The sequence below is a fragment of the Artibeus jamaicensis genome, unplaced genomic scaffold, assembly GCF_021234435.1.
Source record: "Artibeus jamaicensis isolate MK-2021 breed Jamaican fruit bat unplaced genomic scaffold, CSHL_Jam_final contig_76, whole genome shotgun sequence".
In the NCBI taxonomy this organism is placed as follows: Eukaryota; Metazoa; Chordata; class Mammalia; order Chiroptera; family Phyllostomidae; genus Artibeus; species Artibeus jamaicensis.
In genome coordinates, this window is record NW_026521954.1 from 5282471 (window position 1) to 5305409 (window position 22939).

Here is a 22939-nt window from a genome sequence, read left to right on the forward strand (position 1 = left end):
GGACCAGCCGGCATCCAGGGCTTTGCCTGCTGATTCTCTTTCATTTGCTTCTACTGAGTCCCTGCTGTTTTCTGGCAATGTGAAGCATGGGTCTGGGAAACATAAGGCTGCTTGAGGTACCTTCTTCTCTGGGGCTCGGGACTGGCTTGCTTTCTAAATTCCATGTGTGTGTGGCTAGCACTATGACATGACAGCTGAGTTTTATCATCTCTAGAAAACACAGAACTGTTAGAAATAACAGTGCATTTCCAGGAGGCTGAAGAAACAGCGCCCACCCAGAGGAGGACGGCGACGGCGCCCACCCAGAGGAGGACGGCGACGGCGCCCACCCAGAGGAGGACGGCGACGGCGCCCACCCAGACGAGGACGGCGACGGCGCCCACCCAGAGGAGGACAGTGACGGCGCCCACCCAGAGGAGGACAGTGACAGCGCCCACCCCGAGGAGGACAGCCCAGGCTTGTCCCGGGGACTGAGAAGGTCTCTGTGGGAGACTGAACAGAGTAAGATATTAAAGATCAGTTTTCAACTTTAAGTTTTATTATTTCATCCAACAAAAGCAAGGGAATTTTCTTTTTAATATGTTGAGATTTGATTTAGCTAGTCTTTACTTTTAATGTTTCTGGATGCTAATATTTACATATTAATTTCTCCCTGTCTAAGTAATGATGGGATGGGATTTATATTCAAATATAGAACTTGTTTACATGATCAGCACTTCATTACTGGAACATATGCTGTCTCTTCATCTCACTGTGGAACTTCCGAAGGGCTCTGCTGGCTAATGTCACTGCATGTGACTTGGGATGGGACACAGAACACAGACTGAATTTCGGGTTTAGGTTTGGAGTAGCCTTGGTATCAATTTTATAATTATATATCCCTGACCTATTTTTGAACTTTCTGGGGACAGAATGATTGCTGCCTAGTGTCAGTCAAGGAAAGAAACCCAAAGGAGCAGTAGTTGGCGGTTGGCTAATGTCCCAAAGCCTCATTTTTTCCATCTGTAAATTGGGGATGACAATACCTACATCTCACTGGTTTGCTGTAAAGATTAAGTGAGGAATGCTTAGTATCTGACCCACTAGAAGGGGGTCAAATCCATCGATTTCACCATGAAATCTATTGATTCCTACTCCCATTTCGCAGATAAACAACAGACAGAAGCTCACAAGTACCAAAGCCAAGTTCAAATCCTGACTTACGCAGCTACCAAAGCGTGCTTTTTCTTCTGTGCTATTCTTGTTCCCAGTAATTTCTGGCCTCTGCAAGCTAATTCCCCTCAGACCACTCAGTTCTTTCAAGTGAAACAAAATCATTACCTTTTTAAATGATGCCATGGGATGAGGTAAGGGATTCCCACGCGTGTTCCATAGAGCCAGGTCAGGGGATTCACAGGATGAAATGAGAATGGTGGGTGTAGAGTCAGAGTCTAAGAGCCTCGTTACCAGGTTCAGCTTGGACAGTTTTTGCCTTCATTTGTCTTATAAAGCACAGTTGAAGTTTGCACTGAGTCAGACTGTTGCCTGATAAAACTAAACCACACCAAGCCTCCGCGAGAGACACAGACAGGGATGCGAGAAGAGGGGGAGGCTTGCAGGCCGGCGGCCTGGGGATGAGACAAGTTCGCCAATTATTAGTAGCCTGCGCCATTTTTCCTTTCTGTTTGTATTTGTGTTTACTTTAGTGAACAAACAGAATAATGAAACCTCAATATCTCCTGTGGCTATTGAGAGGATTAAGTGATAAAGCACAGGATGAAATGTACTCTTCCAGACGCAAAAGCCTGGCACCAGCATGAATGTACCCCATTCACGGGATGAATGCCAGCGTTTGTACATCCAGCTTCCTCCCTTAGTGTGTGAAGCTGGGCAATCCACTCAGCCTCTCTGGGCCTTGCTTTGTTCTGGGAAGTGGAGATAACAGTACTGTCTGGATCACACTGTGTGAAGGCCTAAATAGCTGAAAATATGGAAACACTGACCCCTAAGTGGTTTTGTTATATTTATTCTTAGGTTGGTTTGACTCTGTTAGTTGTCCACCACAGTTCTGCCTGTGAAAACCCTGCAGAACAGACCAGAAAGTGCTGTCCTTTACTGAACCTTAACTACACCAAAATACTGGGCAAATTCATCAACCCTGTCGTGTGGTTTTCCCACTGAATTACCAGACAACTGGAGTAGAGCAAGTGTTTCGGGGGAGGGGAGGAGGGTGCAGAGGAGTCTAATTAGCAAGCTTGTGCAAACCTCAGCGTTCCCTTATACCATTAGTCTGAGAGTTATAAAATGTGAATTAAAGTTGTCAGATTTGTAGCCTCGACACAAGTGAAATCAATCTATTCTATTAGTTTTATAGTTTCTAATGGAAAAACTATAAAAACAAATGTCCCTTCCCTCGGCTTTAAAACAACAAATAAATCCTTGTGAATTTCAGCAAAATGTCCAATTCTTTCAATTTCCCAATTTTTAAAGAAATCAGTTGTTGAGCACAGCATTACAGGGGAAGCAGGGTTTTACAAAATCTATAAGATTACATTTAGGGAGGACACAGAGGGGTGTTTTGAGAGAAACACTTTTACCAGAGTTACCAAATTATAAGTCCCTCTGACTCAAAGGTCACTCAAATTAAAAACAAAATACATATTCAAGGAACCAGGGCAACCCATCAGAGCCAGCAGAAAGGTAATTGCATAACAAGCCAAGGAATTGTCCTAAGATCCTGGCAAAACCAGGGCAGAAGAGTCTGTCTGGCAGCAGCTATGGCTCAAGGGGAAATGAAGTTCCCTGCCGACCTGCTTGGAACCGTAGACTGTCTCCCCAAACGAGTGACAGTTAAATGACACTCTGTCACACTGCCCACTTCCTTAACCAAGAGCCTTGTTGTTATTACTATTTGGCCCATGTTCACTTTTTTTCTTTGAGAACGCTTAGATAATAAACATAAACTTAAACACTCCCATAAAGATAACTGTTGTCTATGGCCTTTATTCCAATTCAGACAGTGGTACAGAACAGCATAATAATAGAACATTAATCACTGTTGTCAGTGTTTTGTGAAATGATTATTAACGAGGATAGGGTGCCAACTCAGGCACATACGTTTTGGAGGGTGAGTTGATGGTGGATAAAGAAATTAGACAGGCAAAATTTATCTGCTTAATCATCATAACTAAAATCAGGTTTACAAGTGTATATTTTTATTATACAAAGATGCTCTAACCTAACACGTCTTTATTTTATTTGGAAAATATTTTCTCCTCTAATCTTTTGTAATAACTTTGGTCTGATGGTAAAAATCATTTAAGAAACCATGTCAGTGAGTTTCGCTTTTTGTTTTACTACACCAAACACTGGGAAATATTTTTGAAAGCATTTCTCTTTCAGTGGAAAGAGAAGGAAGAGCATGAGTACTTTTCCACTTGCCCAAGTACCCCGCACCCCGCTCTGGTTACTTCATCTCTGTCCGTCCAATCCCGCTCACCAGGTGGTCACTGCCCTGGCCCGGACTCCAGTGCGGGGTCTGTGTGGCACCAGCCTCTAATTCAGTCTGTCCTGAAGAAAGCGGCTAGAAAATAATTAAACCTCTAAAAGCTGCCTTTGAGAATGTAAATTTGATTACTCTTTTAAAAATTCTACAGAAGGAAAATGGTAAGATGTTGTAGAGCCTAGCCAGATGGAATCATGGCATCTAATCGCAAAATGTCCCGTGGAAGTAGAGTGAGCTCACATTCAGCCCCACGTAGGAGGTACGTCATCCTAATTCCTATCAGGCTTTAGGCTAGGGACCGCGGACAGAGGGCAAAGATACAAATTCCTCCTGAGAATTCATAACCTACTGTGGGACAATGGTAAGCACACACCAAACTACAAAACAAGTCTAAATAGAACCCCAAGTAAATGGCAAGAAAGCATCGAGCAATATTTAAAAATAGGTAGTATTAGGAGGCCAAACACTTTTGTTCTATAGAAACACGTTGCATATATTATTTCCTACTGACAATAAACTAATGAAGTATCATTATCATTATTACCACTTTAAGATGAGAAGATTAAGGCTCAGGGAGGTTAAGGTGTGTGGGATCAGGATTAGCCTGGATTTCTAGGAGTACCTTTGTGCACAACAGTGCATCCAGTATAGTGATACTCTATTTTTCAATGTTCTAATGCTTAAAAGTTGAAAAGGTCCAGAGCCTCTGGAAAAAAAAAAGGCTATTCTTAATCACTAGCAACCCTGCTTTCTCTGAGGCAGGGATTAACAGGGAAGTCACACACCAACACTCCAACGGCTGAGGCTGATGAACGTGAGAACGTTCTGACAGCACCATTAGCCAGAGAGGTGAGAAGAGACACCCTTTCTCACCTATCAAATTTACAAACATTTTCAACAGAGGTCTATGCAGAGCTGAGGGGACTGCCATTCTCATCTCTGGGTCAGAAACACAAATCACAAAATCTTTCCACAGAACAAGGAGAAAATCAGGACAGTTCACAAATATTCTTGACTTTGACCTACTAATGCTGCATCTTGGAGTGGATCCTCCAAGAGAAAACTGGAAAAATAATAAAGATTTTAAATGCATTAGGATTTATAATAAGAAATAATCAGAAATGGCCTACATATTTAAAAATAGGCAATGTTTAAATATGTAAGCTCATTCATCTACTAGGATAGCATTAACATCATTTAAAAATAGGTATCACTGGAAAATGCTCAGGACAAAATACTGGAGACAAGTTGTCCCAAGAAGGTGGTAGAACACGATGGTTTAAGGGAGTGAATTCCTGGGGATACAGCCTGAGTTTGCAGTTCACCTGTATAACCACCCGGCACTCTATGTATCGGTCTCATCAGGAAAATCTTTCCACAGATTTTGGGGACCACAGCAGTAATTCCTATAGCATAAGGTCCTTAATGAAACTCAATAAAAACATGCACATAAGCACTTAGCCTAGGCACATGTTTAAAATAATAGTTAAAATACTAGTGGTGAGTATCTCTCAGTGGTAAGAGTACAGGTGGTTCTGTATTTTCTTTATAATCATCTGTAACTTCCAAATTTTTGTCAATAAGCTTTAATTTTATAATAGGCAAGCTTATAATACTCATAAAGTTGGTTTTAACACAGAATAGATATTCTTAAACTATAAAGAATCTATTGCTGGATTTACATTATTCATTAGAAATGGATCTTGAGTGACTTTGTGGCATCGATTGAGATTAACATATTTTTCACATGATTTACTTATTAATGGACTGCCTGATAATAAATCTTTGTTACATTTCCAGGATAACTATCAAAGTATGGTAGATACTTTTTATTTTATATATTTAAAGATTTTACTTATTTTTAGAAGGGAAGGGAGGGAGAAACAGAGGGCGAGAAACATCAATGTGAGAGAAAAACACCATCCGTTGCCTCTTGCACACGCCCCAACCGGGGTCAGAAGCGACAACCCAGGGGTGTGCCCCAACTGGGAACCGAACTGGTGACCCTTCACTTTGTGGGACGATGCCCAACCAACTGGGCTACATTGGTCAGGGTTGGTAGATCTTTTTAAACCTATTTTTGAATTTGGTTTAGTAATTTTATAATGATTTTGAATTGATGTTCAAGTCAATAAGGGGTATTAATTTTGTGTTCTCTCAGGCTTGGGGTCAGGATTATGCTAGTTTAAAAAGTGAGTAAGATGGCTTTTACGCTTTTGTTTGTCTTTACAATGGAATGATTTATTCAGCATTAGACCATGTTTCTTGGAAGTTTGGAAGAAGGCATGGATAATAGCACTTTGTCTAGTTTTTGAAAGCAAGAGGAAACTTATTTTTAGAAGTTATACTTTGGTGAACTTTCAAGTTTTTTTACAACTACCAACATATCCAAATCTTCTTCAATCTATTTTTGTACTTAACACTTTTCAGGAAAGTATTCATATCATTCAGCTTTGAAACTTTCTTAGCATCAAACTATTTTACATAGTGTTTTCTTTTCATTTTAAAAGTTTACTTATAAATGTTTAAAACGTACGTAACTTAGATGCATGGTACCTAGTCAGGGCCATGTATTATTAATGTTGTTACTGGTATTATTTCTGTATCTGTGGCTAAATCATCTTTTATTCCTAATTTTGCTTCTATGTATTTTCCTTATGTTATTAGGGTCATCAAATATCTATGTTTTTATTAGTAAAATCATTTGTCCAGAATTTTTTTTGATTATTGCTTCTGACCTTGGTATCTTCCTTGCAATTCTAGGGAACACCTGTAATTCCAGGGTTTTATTGTGTTTGCTGTCCTCTATTTCTACTTTTTCCTTTTAATTTTCATCTTTCTCTTTTTTCCTGCATGCCAAGAAGCCATATTATGTTTATTCTCTGTATCAATGAGTTGATTTTTACTATGTTAATTCTATTGTTGGTTTCCCTTGTGAGTAACCCATCCCTACCATTTGGTTATTTTTTTTCACATTAGTCAGTTCTCACCATATGATTTTTAGCCTCAAAAGAATGTTCTGCATGCTACTGAGATGCCAACATGTTTTCTAAAGTATTTTGTTTCCTGTAGCAAATCAGATACATTGCTTTCTCCTCATTTCCTTTTTCGTAATCTGTAAAATGGTTTTCAAAAGCCTTTCCCTTGACATTAGTGAAAACACAGGAGGCCTGGCTTGCTCTCTGCTCCCGTCTCTGTCCATCTGTGTTGCTCAACATTCCTTCTCTATTTAATAAGAATAAAAGCAAAAATCATTATCTCATCACTGATAACAAGGAACAGGAACAGCTTCCCATCTGAAACTTTAATAAAGAAACCACTTGACAGCCTATTTTGGTCATCCATTAGGAGGAAGTTAGGAAAGAAAATGTAGTGATTATGACTAGGATGAAAGTAAAGGTGAGATAGCCCATGGGAGAGGGGTAGCTGGACCTTAGTTTACCCTGTGTGGGGTCTTCCAAGTAGATGGGGAAATTGATCTGTAGGTTGTTTATGCCAGATAACATAGTTAAAAAGCTCGGAAAAACTAAGGCTAAGATGAACATGGTATAATTAAGCTTTAGTCTCATTATTCTTCCTGTCTTGAAGAAATGAGGTTTAGAGATAGATTTAATGACTCATCTGGATTCTTTTTATGCTTATCTCATCTGCTGCACTTTGGAGAAAGTTGAGTCCAGTGCTTCACTGAGACTGCTGTAGGTAATTAAGGTATCAGAGCTTCCTGCTGTTGGTTAATCAAGGTTGCCTCTACATTTCTGATGCAAGTCGGAGACCAATTAATATCCATTTTCACAGGGACATAATTTAAGGCCTTTTTCAAGTGCTAACTCAGCCACCTCACCCAAGGCCAAGTGAACATCCACACGGAAGCCTGCACCCATGTGGGGACAAGAAAATAATTTTATGGTCAAGGGAAAGCATACTGATTAATCCATTTGCATAAAGAGATACATGGTAAATTATGTGTAATACTGCTGGTGGCATAGCAGTATTTGATTCTAGACTAGAAGCACTAATTTTAATGATAGGCTTGGAAAACCTGGAACATTCATGATTAATAATCTGTTTTTGTATAACAGACAATGTATAAATGCTGAACTAAGTAAAAATAAGCAGATGCCCTTTCCCTAATTTAAAATTAAATAGTTAAAGCTATTACTGTTTCTATAATCATATATTTCATTTGTATATAAATAGAAATGCTGAAAATTTGAAATTGCTCTGAACTATTCAGTGCGTATCTGAAGAATGGCTGGGAAAATGGTCTAGTGACTTACAGCAAAGTCAGAAAGAGGTCAGGAGCAAAGGTAATCCCACAACTAGGTCCCTACAACCTCCTGCATCTCAGGTGCTACAGAAAGGAGGGAAAGAGCCAGGAGAAGAGAAGGACCTCCTGGTCTTTCTGGGGGTGGTGCAGACCACCGAGAATACAGAAGGGGCCATAAAACAGGGAGGTCCTACAAAACGGTCTGGTATCTGTGCATAGTTCCAAACGGGGCTCCCTGCTCTCAGCACTGAGTCTGCATTTGGCCCATGACGGACACTTACAAAGTTGATCTGTGCCCGATACTTTAAAGAAGGAAAGTGGAAACCAGTAAGAGGAGTATTCATGGAATTAGAATGGTCCACACTGGTTTTCCTCCTTATTCATTCTTGGTTACTGGTTTCAGTCTCCTCCCAAATGGCCCAGTAGAAAGAATGAGAAAGAAAACACAGAGGTTGTTAGTCGTGAAGAATATTACACATTCTTATGGGTTAACATACATTTTACTTTGAGCAAATAATCGTGTTTTGTAAATCTGGGTTGTAGGTTACTCTGTTAACAGGTGTTTTTGGGTGCACAGAAGGATGGACGGAGGAGCTCATACCCTGGGTATTAACATCACCTTTGACTCATCCTACTCCTTACCCCCATGTTGTCATAATCAACACCAATTCTATCTCTTAACTGTCTCTAACCTATGCCCACTTCTCTATTTTTCTCTCTCACCAGATTAGTTTTTGCTTGGATCAAGGCATTAGCTGGGCTCCCAGATAGGCACCCACCTCCCACCTCTTCACAGCATGACCTCCAGAGTTACAGATCTGAGCACTGTCCTCTTCACTGCTGACAAGTGTGAGCTGAAACTTACAAGGTCTGTCCTCAAGCCACTTTTCTTGCCTCTTGTTCCTCAATGCCCTGTATTGTAACTACACTCAGGAACTGCTGGTATCTGGACATTCATGGCACCCTCACATCCCCTGCCCTGGATCAAAGCTCTTAGTTCTTCTAAGTTCAGTGCAAGCATCACTTCCTCTGAGGTCCTTTCTGACCCACTGAGTCAGAATAATGGAGTCCAGTCGGAATAAAATGGACAGTCGCTATCTCCATTTGGCTCCCATGGCGCTTGCCTGACACCGTGTAACTGCATCATATCTACCCACATATACATCTGTCTATTTAGGTGGGTGCTTAAGAGAACAGAGACAGATGCTACTTAACTTTTTTACCCCATGAGCACAGAGTACTCAGGCACTGCTCAGGACTTAGCATAGAGTCTTATACATGACAGCTACTGCTTCACTTCGCTGGTTGTTTTATTATTTTTTTTATTGATTATGCTGTTACATTTGTTCTATTCCCCCCTTCATTCCCCTCCACCCTACCCCCCATCCCCACCATTAACTCCCCTTTAGTTTATGACCATGTGTCTCAAGTCCTTTAGATTCTATATTTCCCATGCTATTCTTGCCCCCCCATCTATTTTCTATCTACTGTCTATGCTACTTATTTTCTGTACCTTCTCCCCCCTTCTCCTCCTCCCACTCCCCTGTTGCTAACCCTCCTTGAGATCTTCATTTCTATGTTTCCACTCCTGATCTAGCTGTCCTTTTAGTTTGCTTTTGTTTTAGGTGTGGTTGTTAATAACTGTGAGTTTGTTTTATTCAACAACACTATAAAATGTGCAGTGCAGACTCACATGGAGACTTTAGGTTTTGGTGTGAGTGGGTACAGGGTAAGCATGAGGGGAAAAACCATTTTGTACGTGTGGCATTTCCGAGCACAGATTTTGGCAGCTTCAAGTTTGTCTGTCTAGGGAAATTAGATTAAAAGTTGAAATTTTTAGCCCTGGCTGGCGTGGCTCAGTGGACTGAGTGCCAGCCTGCCAACCAAAGGGTTGCTGGTTTGATATACGCTTGTGTTGTGGGCCAGGTCTCCAGTAGGGGGCACATGAGAGGCAATCACACACTGATGTTTCTAGCTCTTTCCCCCTCCCTTCCCCTCACTCTAAAAATAAATAAAAATTTTCAAAAAAGTTGAAGTTTATCATAGAATTTAATGACTAGCCTAAGCAACCTTTAATAAAGCTGAGGGCAACACTCCCTAAGGACTTACACTGGGGGTGAGTACACTGCACAGCGGACCAACGACTATTTTTGCTGACTGTATCATTGAACTGTATGTGAAGGAACTCCGCAAAACTGAAACGGGACAGTATGGTTCGATTTCTGTACTTTTGTCGTGGAAGAAGAACTAGATTGGGAAAAAGGGACTTGGTTTTAGACCTCACAATGGCCTCTTGTTAAACCATTTAGGGTGGTGTTGTAGAAAGATTATGGGCTTTACAATGAAAAAGAACTTGGTTGGAATCCTGCCTCCACTCTTACTTATTTTAAGACTTTAGGCAAATAACAGAAACTACTAATGTCTCAGCATCCTCACTGATAGAGCAGGGAAACCGTTGGCCTCAGAGGGTGGGTAGAAGAAATAATGTTAAAAGTGATCAGCACAGCACCTGCCATATTTGAGAATTCAGGAAATACTGGATTCCTTCATTTCTATGGGTCCCAAACTTTACCTTGTAAAATGTAGAACTTTCAATTACTTTATTACTTGATTATCTCAAGACTCTTTCCAATGCTAAAGTCCTATCATCCTTTATCCTGAACGTACAAATAATGCTCAGGATCTTTAAAAAGTATTTTAAAATCTGTTGCTTCTGACGAATGTGCCTTTTTCTCCTAACTTCTTTAGGTTTAATTTTCTCTTCTTTTCCCAGTGTCTTGAGATAGACAATTAAATCATTGAATTCCAAAATCTCTTCTTGTCTAGCACACATTTAACACTATGCAGTTCCTTCTGTTTTTCTTTAAGCACTGCTTTCACTGAATCCCACACATTCTAATACCTTGTATTTTTTCCTTTAGTTCAGTTCAAAATTTAAAAAAAATTTCCCATGATATATCCTTGACCCGTGATTTATTCAGAAGTACGTTGCTTAACTTCCGCATATTTATTGATTGTGTTGTCTCTGGTTGTTTTTTAGTTTTTAATCCTACCAAGGACAGATCAAAAATTTAATGATTTCAGTCCTTTGAAATGTCTTGAGACCTGTGTTATTACCCACCATATGGATGAATCATCCTTTATTCTTTAGCAAATGTTCTATGTGTCACTGAAAAATGGTATATTCTGTAGTTATCGGTTGTAGCATTCTATAAATGTTAACTGGTTACTGCCAATAAATCATGTTATTTAAAGCTATATATTTAGTTATTAAGAGCTATGTTATTTAAAGCTATGTTATCTGCTTATTCACTCAAGTACTAAAATAAACTTCAAAAAAATCTTCTAACTATTAGTGTAGATTTGTCTATTTCTCTTTTAGTTCAGACAAGTTTTGCTTTAGATAATTTGAAGCCATGTTATTAGACACTTTTAAATGTAGGAGTCTTCCCACTACATTGAACTTTTCATTATTAATGAACTGTCCAATTATCTTCTTAAAGACTACTCTGTGATTCTGATGTCACTTTGTTTTGGTTGGTATATAGCATACAGTTGAATTTCTACTTTAATTGGAGTGATTCACCTGTTTACATCTGATGAAATAGTTGGGTTCAAGGCTATTACCTTTCTATGTTCTATCTGTTCTTTTTTCTTCTTTTCCAGCCTTTTAGAAAAATTATTTTTATTCTATTTATCTCTTCAATGTGATTTTTATTTATTTATTTATTTACGTATCCCTCTTTAGTGGTTTTCCTAGATGTGGTATGACAAAATTTACCCTCGACTTAAGAGTTCAGCTTAAATTTGTACTTCTATCACTTTCCAAATAGTGCAAGCCTACCTGTAAAAGTGGCTAACTACACTGGCCCCTTCTGCCCCCGGAGCAGTCCCAGGCCACGGCAACAGAGCAAGTATCACAGCAGAAGTGAGGCACGATCATTCTGCTAGTGGAGGGTCTTGCCTCCCATTTGTGTTAAAAAACAAAGAAAAAGAGAAAGAATAAAGCAATATCTGTAAAGCATAATAAAGTGAAACACACAAAAAACCAAAGTTGTATGTTATATAAGCCCGGCAAAGCATTCTTACGTAGCTTCCCACAGTCAATATTCTTTCATATCAGCCTTTCTAGTGTTCTTAAGTCCTGCTTATGAATCTGAGCCTCTCCCTGGGGTCATTTTCCCCAAAGCAAAAAAAAAAAAAAAAAATCCCACAAAACTTTGTTTTTCTTTAAATCTGGGTTAGCTGATAAGAAAGTCTTTCTGGTTTTGCCTGAAAATCTCTTTATTTCATCTTCCTTTGGCAGGATACTTCACTGGGTACAACGCACTAGCCTGGCTGTGTTCTTCCGTTTGGCACTTTAAGAAGACAGTCCACAAGCTCTGTGTGCCAGAGCTTCTCCACGTGCCAGGGCTGCTCCACGTGCCAGGGCTGCTCCACTAAAGCAGTCACGTGACAGTCTCTCTGTTGTGTTTCTGAAGGTAATGATTTCTTCCTTTTGATTAATTTTAAATTTTAAGCTTTTTTTCTCTGTACTTTGGGTTTTAAGTAGTCTACTGTGCTGTGCTCAGGTGCCATTTTCTTGCTGAGCTTCCTGAATCTCAGTGGGCTGACGTCTTTCAACAGTTTTGGAAAGTTCTCCCGTGTTACATTCCTCCTACCCTTTTCTGTCTCTTCCTCTAGAACTGCAACTGCACTTCTGTGAGGCTGTTTGACAACACCTCAAGTTTCCTCTACTTTATTCTGCTTCTCCTGTTTTAAAAAAATCTCCGCTAAGATTTAGAAATTTTCTTTTCAGTTCACTAATTCAATAGTAGACTTTGTTTAGTCTACTGTGAAGCTCATAAGATAAATTTTCAATTTTACATATTGTATCTTTTAGTTCTAATATATCCATGTGACTTTTTTTTTTTTACCATTTCTTTGTTGAAATCCATGTTGTCGTTCATTTTGCCCATCTTTTCCTGTGTTTTCATGGACATATGGAGCAGTTTCTGACGGCTGACTCTGTCCTCTTGGTCATCTGGGGGGTTGACTTCCGTTTTGTACTCGTCTCTTGTTTATTAAACATACTTTCTTGATTCTTTGCATGATTTATAATTTTCATTGTATTCTAGGCATTGCATTTATTTATTTTATTGATTAGAATTTGTTCTTAATTTCAATGTCTTGTTATATTTTGCTCACTTGTCTGTTTTGTTGACTAGGTTCCACTTACAGTAGACCATGTACTTAAAAGAGCTGTGGTTTAGGGGTTCCTTTTCCTGTGTTGACTGATAGAGCAAGAGGCTAATTCCCTCAGTATTCGAAACTGGCCACAACTTGGTTGTAGTTTTTGTTGGATTCAGTTTACTTTGAATCACAATGTTTCACAGGTAAGACTTTTTAAATATCTGTGTTGGGTTCCAGCGAACTCTGTCTCCTAAATATCAAAGAGATTGTGGGGGACTTCCCTCTGCTTTGCTAGTCCAGCTTTCATATCTTCCCATGTTCGCACATATCTGGTGGAGAAAACTGTTGGTGCTTTTGCGGCTCCTCTGTCTATAAGCCAGATCCAACACATAACTCTTGTCTGGAAATTAAGTCTGTCTAATCATCTTTGTCTTTATAGCTCTATTATTTCTTTGAAAATAGGATGTTTCCATTTAACTTTTTAAGTTGTTGCAGTTCCACTCAGAAGCAGAAGTTCTTAGGGCTACAGTCTTAAGAGAACATTTTTCTTACAAATCAAGTTATAAAGAGTTAATTACTCTCTGGTTCAATATTCCTCCATAATTCCTTTTACCACACAAAAATATACTGTATTATGATGAGAAAGAATGCCTTAAACTGTGGAAGGAGCTTATGTATTTATCAAAATTTATTGTGGAAGTACTTTATATATCAGCAACCATTAACTAAATGGCACTGTTTGGCTTTTACCAGTGATAAGTGGCTTTCTTTTCAACAACAGTTTTCAGTGTTTGCCCATCCTACCCTCTTCTTAATGATAAATAGAACTTTACTGTTGGAACCAACTTATATTGGGAACCTCATTGGAACCTACTTTAGAACTATGATGGATGACTAGTTGATTCCAACTGGACATGCTTAATTTTATATGTAAAAATGTTTCTGTTTCTCTCAATATTATAAGCAAACTATATCTAGAAAATCTGAGGTTTTAATTTTTATTTACATTTTAAAATAAGGACACTAAACATATAGGTTGTTTTTAATTTAGATGATTGTCAGTTCAGATCGATGACTACTTTCTCATTTTAGTACCTTTTGGTTAGTAAAACTGTATTTCGAATGTGAAAACTAAATCATAGAAAAATACCTGGATATTTTGTTAAGGTCAAACCAAGATGAAACACTTGTAATAATTTTTCATGGGTGTATTTACTTAGTATACCTAAAATGGTAAACCAATTATATATTGGGCTGTGCATAAAATGAAGTATTTTCCAAAGCTCAACTGTTATAAAAACCCTGTGATTCTTTCCTTCAATTCAGTGATTTGAGGACTCTCATTGTACCATTTTCTTTAACCTAAACAGAGTCTGAACTTTCAAGTAGACAATACTTAACTCTGGAAAGTGGTAGCCCAGGTGGGTGATAAAAAACTGATCTCTAAGCTGTAGGTGGAATTCAGTGGTGTCATATATGATGTGCAAATATGAGATGGTTTAGTTTGCTTTTTACCAGGAACTGCTATGGACTTTGTTTTGTTTTTACTCTTGTGTCTAGTGGAAATAATGTCCTCAATAATGATACATTTGTCAATCCTACCCCTTAAAAATTCTCGTATTTGTGGTCTAAAATCTAGCTCAGTCCAAAATATGGATGTATGACCCTACGCTTCCTTCTTCCCACTTCACATACCGGTCTGCAGTGCAGCTGCCAGGAGCTGCCTGTGCTGGGCTAGAGCCTGGCCCGTGCTTTGTCCCTGGCCATCTGTGCCGCTGACGGCACGGTGTGGGTGTACGCATGCGGGCAGGGCTGCAAGTCGCCTTTGGTATCTGCCGACCTCAGGTAAGGATGATGGCAGCAGCCTCACTCTTGGTCTTGGCCACTTCTCTATCCAATGTGGACAAGTCATGTCTTTACATCTGTGTGATCTGGTAGCCCCCATGAGGATGCTATACAGGTTTTGGCTCTCTATGACTTCTGGAAATTGTCAAAACATATGGCAGGCAGCATTTTCTTAGTCCTGACTCTAAGACACGGTGAATATCTTTCTGAGTATGAAGTCACTGAAACTCTTACCCACCTCCAGCAGTGGTAACCAGTGCCCCGTTTTGGGGTACATGGGCCTGGCTTGGCTTGCCGATGCCTTGCCCTCAGTAAATCTCCACACACCCATGCTGTGGAATGAGGGAATGTAGTGAGATACTACGTGGGTCGCCCCACACCTAGGGGGATCCAGCCACTGTCAGAGCTCCCCATGTACCTAGGGGCAGTTCCCCAATTCTATAACTAAGCTTTTTAAACTCCAGTTCTTTAAGCCAACCAATTACTTGCTTTTATCAACTTCTTCCAAGAGGCAGAACTTTGCTCAAGGTCCATGGTCAATGCTCAAACCTCACAAGCAATTCTTTTGGGGCACTCTAAATTTGAAGGGATGGTTAAGAACAGCCTCTCTCCCCCTACCACACGTCATGAAGAGGGACAGGGATGTGAATAGTTGGCATTCACAGGGACCTGGATCTCTCCAAAGGCAAAATTCCTCTCCCCTTTCACTAGGATACTTTTTTATGGCCTACGTGGTCAGTGGGGAAGATTCTGCTGAACCTCCCACATTTTGTGAAGGCTGAGGCAGTTCTCTTCACTTAAGAGGGGAAGCAGATAGTGACTGGGACTCAAGTGTGAGTCCAAATCCTGGTCAAAATTCCTCCTTGAAAATGATGAAGGTTTTACAAATGAAGTTCCAGCAAATTCTTACCTAACAAATCCAGACTCTACATTTATGATGTTTGTCAAGAATGAAGTTAAAACCCTTCATCTGACTTTAATTCTTGACTGTCTAAATCAAGTGTTAATATTTTCTACATTTATACTATCAACATTTTCAAAGGAAAAAATTTCCAGTTATCAATAAAAACATTTTATTCTCACTTGAAATACCTTAAATCATAAATTAACAATAACTGATGACTGTGAAGCCCTTTCTAGTTTACAAAGAACTCCCACAGAAATCCTACAACAAACTTTCGGTATTCATTCAACATTTACTTCTCCATGTAGTTTAACTGTTACTATTTCCCCACTTTATAGCTGTGACCATTGAACAGGGTGAGGAGAGCGACTTGGTGCCCTATCAGAACCCGGCCTCTAGCTCAGGCTGTGAAATAAAAATTCTGGTTTTTCCCACTATACACTTGTTTCCCTACACATGTCTACAAATTCTGTTCTTCCCTAGTAGCGATGATGGTTTCTCTACATGAAATATTTCTTGAGTTAATTCTTTGAAAGTGAAACCTGGACACATGTCTGGGCCCCTCACTCATCATCAAAAAGCTTGTGTTCAAGCAGCTGTGCAGGTGTGGCAGGCACCGCCCACAAGATGCTAGCAGCTTGAGCCATATCCCAAAGCACAACTTTTAGGAAATGAAGTTCAAAAGAGCTAAGTGCATCCAACATTTAAGTCCAAGTTCCCCTTGGGCCCCAATTCCCTGGGTACTTAAAAGGAAAGTTTGTTTGGTCCTGAATTTATTTGTATCTAGCATAAGATCTAGGATCCGTGAAGACTTTGAAGATACAAAAACATTTTTTCATCCAGCAATGGTGAATTTTCTTGCCATCAGGTGAAGTAACATGTCATGCCTTGCAGCCCACAGGGGTCATTGTGGCTTCCAGAAATATCGCGAGGAAGCACTGGGCAAGGGAACTGGAGCTCAAAAGCGACACATGTGTGCCCACTGTTACCATGGTTACAACAAGGAAGGCCATAAACAGCTTGTTCTCCTACAAGCAGTGAGCTAAGCCCTGTGTGATTTAAGATCTGTGGTGAATAATCCCTGCTCGACCCACAGGGTGGGATCGTGGGTGCCCTGAGAGTTTCAACATGTAACAGGGAGCAGAGGAGGGATAAATTAATTGTTTACGCCCAATAAAGTTGTTACTGATGTTCTACCAGTTAACCTTTACTCTCAGAACCTGCAAGTGGTTGGACATTAATGGCCATGACTAATTTTGGTTGGTTTGAGTGTGGCACTCGAGAGCAATAGAAGGGGGAGAATGTCTCTCTCATCCCTGAGTTTCTGGGGCTGGATCAGGACAGAGCCGTGGAGATCACGGCAACTGCCACTCCCAGGCAGACCCACAGCACTGTGTACCTCCCCAGTCTGGCTTCCTAAGCACGATGAAATCTGTTTGAACTTGCCTTCCCGTGTTCGGGTCTTTTCTACAGCACCACTCCTGCCACAGAGGTTTGCGTTCTTTACTTTAATGACAATTTTGTTGGTGACACAGCCGTTGCCATTTGAGGCAGGTGATTTTGTCTTTAGAGGGCCTTGAGAAATAATCATAATCATCACAGCAACAAACAGCAACCAGCACTGTCATGGGTTATGCTGCGTATGCACCCTGTCACTTCAGAATGACCCCAGAAGGCAGGTAACTATTATCAACATCTCCATCTTACAGATGAGGAAACTAAGGCTTTGGGTAGTAAAGAAAGTCCTCCAGTGTCACACAGCTATGACATGTTGGGACCCAGGGATACACGACCCTGAAACCAGACAGAGCGACAGCCTTCAATTTCTCCAGCTAGAGCTAAAATCTGGCTCCTTGTACGTCCATCCACTGGGCCTAGCTCTATTTTCTGGAGACTCATAAGAAAAGTCTTCATTCCTCAGCCACACCAGCTCTTCAGAAATCTATCATGGCTTTCAGGGCTTCTTATCTTCTGTTCAGACCACAGGATGCTGTTTTTTCATGTCCATTCTTCATCCCTGCACCCAAACTGTGTATTTGTCTTGTTTGGCTTATTACGATAGCTTTCTAATGGGTCCCCCTGCTCCGCCTTCTGCCACACACCCAGCCGCCATGGTAAGGCCTTCAACTTTCAGATCACTTTAGTGCTCTGCTTAAAACAGTCTGTGGCTTCTCACGTCATTCAAAGTAAAAGTAAAATCTTTTCAGCCAACTTTGAGATGATAAAGCCCGTGGTACAGCCTGCGCCTGTACCCCCATCCTCTCCCCTTTTGTTCTTAGTGCTCCCTGAACACGCCAATCATGTTCCCAGCCCTCTCCCTGGAAGATTCTGATCTAGTGTATCCCACCCCTCTTCCTATTTCCCTTCCGAGGTCACCTTCTCAGTGAGGCCTTGCCCAGCTACCTGACCAAAAGTAACAACCTCTCACTTACCTGCTATCCTGTCTACTCCTTCCCCTCTGTTTTCCTCCATTGCATTTCTCACCATCTGCTGTGCTGCTCCTAGTTAACCTTTGATTTCAACTTGCTCTCACCCCTCACCCCCATATCAGAGTGGAAGCTCCATGGGGGCAGAGAGTTTCATTTCCTAAGTTCACCTCTAAGGTTAAATCATATGAAACAGTCCTACAAAAAGACTATTTTATATGGTCCCACCTAGCACATTCCCAGTACTAAGAGCAGCTCTGAGCACACAGTAGCATTCACTAAGCCCTTGGTGAGCAAATGAATAATTTATCCACGTACTGACCCTAAAAATACAAGTACTTTATTATCTTTGGTAAGGACTTTATTCACTGGTCAGATTTCTGATATGGTCTTTGTCATCTCAGTCCTATGTGGAGCTGCGTATAGATGGGTATGCAAGTAAGTAGTAAAAGCACTTTTGTTCATATGCTGAACCCAGCTTCTAATGGCGGGATTTGGCATTTTCTTCACAGCGTTCACTAGTAATGTCACCCCCTCATCTGTCAGACTGAAAACTTCCTGTGTTCAAAGGGGCAACTTTCCCATCAGCTGGCATCAGTTGGGATTCAAGATAAGGGGCTAAATTAAGACAGTTTCTGCACAATCCCCTGCCGTAGACTGACCTTCTTAACTTATTACCATTGTGTTTACACAGAGGAGTGGGTATTGTTGAGAAAATAATGACGAACTAGCAGTAATGTTCCACTTGAACTTGTAGCTTATAATGAGCCTCTAGCTGGAAATCACTACATAAATTTTTACAGGGCATCATTTCCTATTGGCAGATTTGACATAGTATATATGGTTTACTTTTATCACGTTTCAGGCTCCAGGCTTAAAAAAATGCCAGAAATTCTAATGTTGGTAAATAGAGATATTATGATTAAATCCATTATACAATATGAGAAAATTTAGGATAATTATTGTAGGACTGCATTCGGTAATCTGTATCACCAATCACTGGCATTGTGAAAATTGCCAAACCCAAGTCATCTCTTTGATTACCATTTCAAATCATTCCCTGTTAATCGGCAGTGCTTTTTTCATAGGAAACCTGGGGCTTTTGTTCTCACACACTGAGGGCAAGGAGACGGTTTAAAATTTTAAACAGAAATAGAAAAGCAACTATTTTCTCCCTATTTTCAAAGCCCTTTAGGGATCCTGAGTCAGCAAGAATTCCCACATTCATCTAGAGTTTAATAGAAAGCATTAGTGTTTTATACCCACAACAAAACATGGACCTGCAGAAGTTTTCAAGCAGTCCTCCAGCAGCCTCATGCGCGTCTTCTGCAGCTCTGGGCTGTCCCACGCGTCTTCGTCCACTCCCCAGTACAGGTCTATCACCTGGGAACCAACGCGGAGGCAGCGTTAATCCACCTGGGACCACCTTTCTCTACCCACGGGACTTATTCTTATTCGCAATGTTAAGCTAACATGACTTTTAACTTTTTTCTTTGCAGCATTTTTCCCCTTGGAGAGGGAACATGATCTTTAAGTTCCACCGAAAGAGGTTTATTTTTCCATCCCAAGATGGGTTGGCATGAACATTACGGTTTCTTATGTTCCTGATTATACTGTTGACATGGGCCCAGAGAAAATGATGTGTTCAATGTCAGGGGCTTTGCAATGCAGGCTTTCGTTATAACTGAAGTGGTAACAAGGCTTTGAAACAAAGTCTGAAAGCAGATGGGAGGTGCCTATACATTACCTGAGACAACAAAATAAGAATGGATGCTACTGAATGTCTGCAGATGAGGTGGGAAAACCACAATGGGTGTTAACACATACTGACCTGAACTTAAACATCAGCATTCCTTTCTTTCTTTCTGCCTTTTTTTCAAAGGAAAGAACCCCCCCAACCACTATTATTACGGTTTATCATATGGAAACAGCCATTTTGTTTATGTCTGTGTTATCTACATGCATTTGGCTTTCATCAATACGTACCTGAAAAACATGCACTGGAAAGCAGTGAAAGGTATGCCTCCCTAGAAAGGGAGGATAATAGGAGCTTCTATCTCCTTACTTCAAAGACTACAGAGAAGATTCTGAGAGTCTGTCAAAACTTTTACAGGTGCACTCTTTGAAAAACTGGCTATGGAGAGCAGTATGCGTTTCGTTCCCTTTACTCATCTGCCATCTGCATAAGGTAAATGTTTCTAATTGCAGCTTTGAAGATTTCTTCTCTTCCTTTCCACGTTTCCCACAAGCAGAAAAAAACACCCCTCTCCTCCTTACTGACTGTTTGCAGGCTGTTCAGGGAGATGGAGGCCCAGAGCACGGTCCTCCACTGTCCCCCGAGCCCATCCCGGGGACTCTGCGTGCCTCCCAGGCTCTGGCCCCACACAGGTGTGCTTCTGTCACACAGGTGTCTATATCTGTCTGCGTTTAAGTTTTTAGATGGCTGGCAGAGATTGACAAGCATCTTTAAAAAATACTCCCTTTAATCTGCCTTGCAAGATTTAGTCACAATATTAAAGAAGGGGACATCTGAGATTATAATGTCACTGTCCAATATGAGAGCCTGTAGCTGTGGCTATTTAAAATGAAATACAAATCAGTTAAAGTTAAAAATCCGGTTTTTCAAATGCTCAATAGGAACATGTGGCTCTGACCCCCATGTAGGAAAGCCGAGATGTAGAATACCTCACCATCACTGACAGTGTAATTGGACAGAACTACAAAGTACTGAGATTCATACACTGTAATCATTAAATGACATTCTGACCATCTGCCGATAAACTGTCAAAATGAATCCACATCTACTGCGATGTTAATGGCGACTCTTAGTTGTGCCGTACACAAACTAACACTGTACACAGAACCAGATCTCCATGCTGGTGGCTCACACTGTTTGGGTGTATCTGACGAATGGTCTGATTTACAACCAATGAAGAGGAAGAGAAATGGTGCATATGAAGATTAATATAGCAGAAGCTATCCATACATATCTGCTCTTCTCACATCTTCTTCTCATGACAAAACTATATCAAGTAATGATTATCATCATATGTCACTGGGTCAGTAACATATACTGATGTCACACATATCACAATAATAACACAAAAGGGAGAAACAGGAGTGGAGCTACATCAGAGTAATCTTTTTATAGCTCACAGGAATGAACACTTCTGATAAGAGATATATGCCTTAAATAACTACAAAGACAAAACCCAAAAAAACGTGGAAAAATCATCAGAGGAATTAAAATGTTAAAACTTAGGATAAAGCTACAATAATTAAGAGAGTGTAGTACTGGCATTAGGATAGTCAATAGAATAAAACTGAGAATCCAAAAACAAATCCTCACATTTATGGCCAGCTGATTTCAACACAGGTGCCAAAACAATTCAATGAAGAGTAGTTTTTTGGTTTGTTTGTTTTTTTTCCACAAACGGTACAAGGACAACTGGACAGCTACATGTGAAAGAATGAAGTCTGATCCCTTCCTTACTCCACATACAAAATTAACTAAACATAGATCATAGATATAAAGAGTTAAAACTATAAAACTTTAGTTTTTTGAAAATATAGGGTAAATCTTTGTGACCCTGGATCTGAGAGTGGTTTCTCAGACATGACAGCAAAGTACAAGTAATTAAAACAAAACAGATAAACTGAATTTCCTCAAAGTGGAAAAGGTTTTGTGCATCCAAGGAGACATAGAGAGAGCAGACAGAGTGCCCCTGGAGTGGAAGAAAATATTTGCAAATCATATATTTGATGAGTAGACATTTTGTCACAGAGTATACACAGATTGCCAACAGCACACATGAAAAGATGCTCATATCATTGGTCACCAGGGACATGCAAACTGAAGCTATGATGAGACAACACTTCACACCCACTGGGATGGCAATCATCCGAAAGACATAACGAGTGTTGATGAGGATATGCAGCAACTGCAACCTTCATACGCTGCCGTGGAAACACACAGTGGTGCGGCCACGCTGGAAGCCAGTCTGGCAGCTTCTCAAATGGTTAGACACAGTCACTGCGTGGTCCAGCAATTCTCCTAGGTCCATACCCATTAGAGATGAAAACATGCCCACACAAAACTTAAATTTGAATGTTGATAGCAGCATTACTTATAATAGCCTAAAAGTGGAAAAAATCTAAATGTCTATGGAGTGACCAATGGGTAAATAAAATGGCATATTCATACAATGGAATATTATTTGGAAATAAAAAGTAATGAAATGCTGATGCTACAGCAAGGATGAGCCTTGAAAACATTTTGCTAAGTGCTAGAAGCCAGTCACAAAAGACCACCTGTCCTATCATTCCATTTACATAAAATGTCTAGAACAGGCAAATCTGCAAAGGCAAAAGGCAGATTAGCAGTTGCCTGGGGCTGGGAGGAAGGGGAATAAGACATGAAGGGAGTCACAGAGAAAGGCAGAGTGTCCCTTTGAGGGGCAGTGACAACATTCTGAAACTGATTTGGGTAATGCTCACACAACTGTGAATATGCTACAAATTGTACCCTTTACATGGGAAAATTTTACGGTAAGTGAATTGAATTATATCTCAATGACACAGTGCATATCTAATCTGTATTGTGATTATCTACAGGCCTTCCATCCCCTACTCATAGAATGGAGTGCGAGAACAGTGTAATCAAGCGCCTGGTATATTAAAAAAAGCAACGAGAGAAAAGAAGAGCATCACCTACAAAGGAGTTCCCATAAGACTACCAACTGATTTCTCAAAAGAGACCTTAGAGGCAAGAAGGCGTTGGCAGGAAGTATTCAAAGGGATGAAAAGCAGGCACCTATACCCAAGATGACTCTATCCAGCAA

At 40.3% G+C, this 22939-nt stretch overlaps 1 protein-coding gene across 1 annotated transcript in view; it reads right to left on the reverse strand.

The window, feature by feature from the left end:
- NWD2 (NACHT and WD repeat domain containing 2) overlaps positions 1-22939 on the reverse strand; it is a 146084-nt gene that overhangs the window by 51403 nt on the left and 71742 nt on the right. Inside the window, exon 3 of the mRNA XM_037131633.2 lies at positions 19365-19481. Within this exon, the coding sequence (XP_036987528.2) occupies positions 19365-19481 (117 nt within the window). The remainder of the gene's footprint in view (positions 1-19364; positions 19482-22939) is intronic.